The sequence below is a fragment of the Mandrillus leucophaeus genome, unplaced genomic scaffold, assembly GCF_000951045.1.
Source record: "Mandrillus leucophaeus isolate KB7577 unplaced genomic scaffold, Mleu.le_1.0 Scaffold405, whole genome shotgun sequence".
Lineage (NCBI taxonomy): Eukaryota > Metazoa > Chordata > Mammalia > Primates > Cercopithecidae > Mandrillus > Mandrillus leucophaeus.
The window spans coordinates 721,011-724,976 of NW_012104310.1; the positions used below are offsets into that span (position 1 = coordinate 721,011).

The 3,966-nt window shown below is 36.8% G+C and overlaps 2 protein-coding genes across 3 annotated transcripts in view; both read right to left on the bottom strand.

Annotated features, from left to right (window-relative positions):
• The window catches only part of TRDN (triadin), a 419,992-nt gene that overhangs the window by 172,307 nt on the left and 243,719 nt on the right, over nucleotides 1-3,966 (bottom strand). The window contains exon 14 of the mRNA XM_011992160.1: nucleotides 2,704-2,733. Coding sequence (XP_011847550.1) covers nucleotides 2,704-2,733 — 30 coding nt within the window. The remainder of the gene's footprint in view (nucleotides 1-2,703; nucleotides 2,734-3,966) is intronic.
• LOC105548249 (heterogeneous nuclear ribonucleoprotein A1-like) lies at nucleotides 7-1,091 on the bottom strand. Of its 2 annotated transcripts, XM_011992164.1 has the most exons (2): nucleotides 404-1,091; nucleotides 7-367 (listed from the first exon to the last, which is right to left on the bottom strand). In XM_011992164.1, the coding sequence occupies exons 1-2, from the start codon at nucleotides 1,023-1,025 to the stop codon at nucleotides 60-62; spliced, it is 930 nt and encodes a 309-aa protein (XP_011847554.1). In that variant the 5' UTR covers nucleotides 1,026-1,091; the 3' UTR covers nucleotides 7-59. The 2 variants fall into 2 exon arrangements, with proteins under 2 accessions (XP_011847554.1, XP_011847553.1); XM_011992163.1 differs by having other exon boundaries at nucleotides 7-1,091.

Here is a 3,966-nt window from a genome sequence, read left to right on the forward strand (position 1 = left end):
ACCTGAAGCTTCCCTGTCACTTCTCTGGCTCTCCTCTCCTACTAAGCTTTGTTTCCTAATTAAAATCTTCTGCCACTGCCACAGCTACTGCTGCTGCTGCTGGAACCGCCATAGCCACGTTGGTTTTGTGGCTTTGCAAAGTATTGGCCTCCACCACCATAGGGGCCAGAGCTTCTGCCTCCAAAATTTCCTCCCTTCATGGCTCCAAAATTTGAAGACTGATTGTTGTAATTGCCAAAATCATTGTAGCTTCCACCACCTCCAAAATTGCTTCCATCATTACCAAATCCATTATAGCCATCCCCACTGCCACCATATCCACCACCACCACGGCTGCCACCAAAGCCACCACGACCACTGAAGTTTCCTCCACAACCAAAGTTGTCATTCCCACCGAAACCACCTCCACGTCCACCACCAAAGTTTCCAGAACCACTTCGACTTCTTTGGCTGGATGAAGCACTAGCCATCCCTTGCTTTGACAGGGCTGTCCTAACTTCACAGTTGTGGCCATTCACAGTATGGTATTTCTGAATGACAGTCTTATCCACAGAGTCATGGTCGTCAAAGGTTACAAAGGCAAAGCCCCTTTTCTTGCCACTGCCTCGGTCAGTCATGATTTCAATGACTTCAATTTTCCCATACTGGTCAAAATAATCTCTTAGGTGATGTTCTTCAGTGTCTTCTTTAATGCCACCAACAAATATCTTTTTCACAGTTAAGCGGGCACCTGGTCTTTGAGAATCTTCTCTTGAGACAGAGCTCTTTGGTTCCACAACTCTTCCGTCCACCTTGTGTGGCCTTGCATTCATAGCTGCATCCACCTCCTCCACAGTGGCATATGTGACAAACCCAAAGCCCCTGGAACGCTTGGTGTTTGGATCTCTCATTACCACACAGTCCGTGAGCATTCCCCATTGCTCAAAATGGCTCCTCAGGCTCTCATCGGTTGTTTCAAAGCTGAATCCTCCAATGAAGAGCTTCCTCAGCTGTTTGGGCTCTTTAGGAGACTCTGACTTAGACATGACGGCAGGGAGAAGAGAGACTTTAAGGATGCTTCTTCGGCAGCTTCCACGGGCAGAAAGGAGCAAGCTGACCGCCTTGAGGTACTCTTAATAGGCAGTCAGGAAAGACGATTCAGAAAAAGAATTTTAAAAACTTTAATTGCAGGTTAAGTCTTGTAGAGTACATTCAGTGGTCAGTGTAAAGCCACTCAATATTTTAAATAGGTTATGGCATGAAAAGTTGAATAAAATCAGTTGAATATTTTGGAAAGAGGTAATATTAGAGGCAAATTAATTATCTTGGTCAAAGTTTTTCGTGTTCCTCTCAGGACTCCTTTAAAATCTTAACTATTAAAACTCCCAAACAGCCTTTTTTAACGTAGCTTCTATTGATACTTATAATTTTAAAAAAATTAAAGCTGAGGAAATTTTTCAATATGACATTATTTATGCATTTGTTAAAAATAATAAACCTGTTAAATGTTAACATAAATAACATATTTTTATGACCAATACACTTCCCAATACAAAAAAAAAATGGTGACATGAGTGACTTTTTTATTGCTTTTGTGAATATTATTAATGTCTGGTTTAATGAGAAAGCAATAGGATTTGCATATCTGCTTGGGCATTTACTGTGTTGTATTATTACCATTATTTAGCCTCTAGAAGTCTCTACTGCAAACTCAAGTGAGAATGACTGAGAAAGGCAAATGAAAACTTCATATCACTTATAAAATAAGTGAAACCTTGTAGAACCACTGAAAATGTCTCAGAGATCCACAGGAGTCCTTGACCACTGATTTTGTAGATCATTGTTCTGGTTGACATGAAAAGTTAGTAAGACCAACATGAGATCACAAATGGCAATGTGAGATCGCAAATAAAGAACTGGATCCTGAAAATGAAGATTAGTTGTTCTAATTATTACAGGAAGAATTAAACAAAAGGATAATTCAGTAGAAGTGAAAATTCTGGAGGACTAAATGTAAGGGAAAAAATTAAAAAAGAAAACTCGGGGTTGAAGGTTATACCAATATTTCAGTCTTGCTGTCTACAAGGAGTGTTTTATATGTTTTTTAGCTGGTCATGGACTCTGGATCTCCTGAATCTACGTAAGCAGAGCTCATCGCAAGCTCCTCTAATATTGCATATTGATTATGGACAATGTTTCAAAAGGAGAAAAAATGAAAAGAGGTATATAAGCCAGAAAAAATAGAACAAAAATATCCCAGAGGCAGAGCAATGAGAGAAAAATAAATAAATAAATAAATAAATAAATAAATAAACAAACAAACAAACAGATAAAAAGCTTAAAGCGGTGAAATTGAAATTTGACTACTGTTTTACATACCCCAAAGGCTTAGAAGACTTTGATTTGAATGCCGATGAGAATGGGTCTGTATGTTACATAGTTCTGAAATTTTATAAAACTGTCAACATAGAAGGAGCCCTAGGATTTTGAGAAGTTATGCTTTATTCCTTATATCTTGAGAAAGATTAGATTAAAATTGCTTTCAAAAAGTAGCTCACCCTTTTGTGTGAGGTGAAGTAGAAAAACCACATTCATGCAAAAGTATGCACATAATAGATACAGTTATCCGAGGGGAATATAGACAGGATAGCAGTCAAACCCCAACTCAGGATATTGGTAAATTGTACTCACAAAAGGCTCAGTGGGATTTTGCATAAAACTTACCTTCCTTCTTTTCATCCTTTCTTGCTGCTGCTGAAATAATGAAAATGGCATTAAGACATATGAAATGATCATTCCTCAGAATACTCCCCAGAATATGAGAATGTATTCCATATATTCACAAATTCATATATTCACATATATTCCATGTATTCACATGTATTCCATATATTCACAAAAAGATGTAGTGGTCATCTACACACTAATAAACTCATCCAAATCTGTTATAGGAGTGTAACCAGAAAATATTACTTCATATAAAGATTTTTGTAAACTCAGAAATAAGCATTAGCAAAAGAAGAATAAAAATATATGGAGTTACACAGACAAGAAGTCAAATTTATATGTATATGCTTAGTGTAAATTCATTTTACATTTTAAATTGTTGTATCTGAGGAAACCACAATCTTTTCTAGAAGGTCATAAAATATAGACTATGAGTGGATTAATCAAAAAAAGTGGAAGTGATATTCCAAAAATTATCTATGCTTAGCTACTGAGGAGTTATATACCAGTCTGCAGTCTACATTTGCATTTATAATAGCCGTGTATAAAATACCCAATTTTAGGAAGGGTAAATAAATATCCTATCCTCCTTTTAGTAAACTTATGCCTTCTTTTACATAGAGAAAAAGGTACAGAACACTTTAATCACCTTTGAATTCTGGCTTCCTCTGTGCTGCTATTTATCTAACTCTGAACCATGAATCTAAATCTGGATCCACGTTGTTGCTTAAGGGTATTACCAGAAATATTAGGGAGAGGCGCTCAACAGACTTAGAATTGTTCTAAGCAATATGACCCCTGGTTCTGTGTAATGTTCACCCAGGAGCTAAAATCATTCAGAGGTATCTTAGGTCACATTAGTTGAATTTGAGATTGTGCATAATCCAGCATGGTAATCCCACCTCAGTGGGATAGAATGTTGGGGATCACTTAGAAACAACACTTAGAAAACACTTAGAAACAACTGCTATGGACATTTGCTCTATGATACAATTGCCAAAGCTCTTTCAAGTACATCCTCTTATTGGGTTTTCATCATGACCTTGTTAAAAAAAGCAGCCCAGAGCAGAAAATGAAGCCTCTGAAACGATAAAATAATTTTCAGAGTATAAGCAGCAGAATTGGCTCTAATGATCAGGAATAAAAGACAGGAAAAGCAGCAGAATTGGCTCTAATGATCAGGAATAAAAGACAGAAAGAAAATGTATTTTAATTTATGACAAGTTATTTTTCTCTATTTTCTAAATGCTATTGATGTGC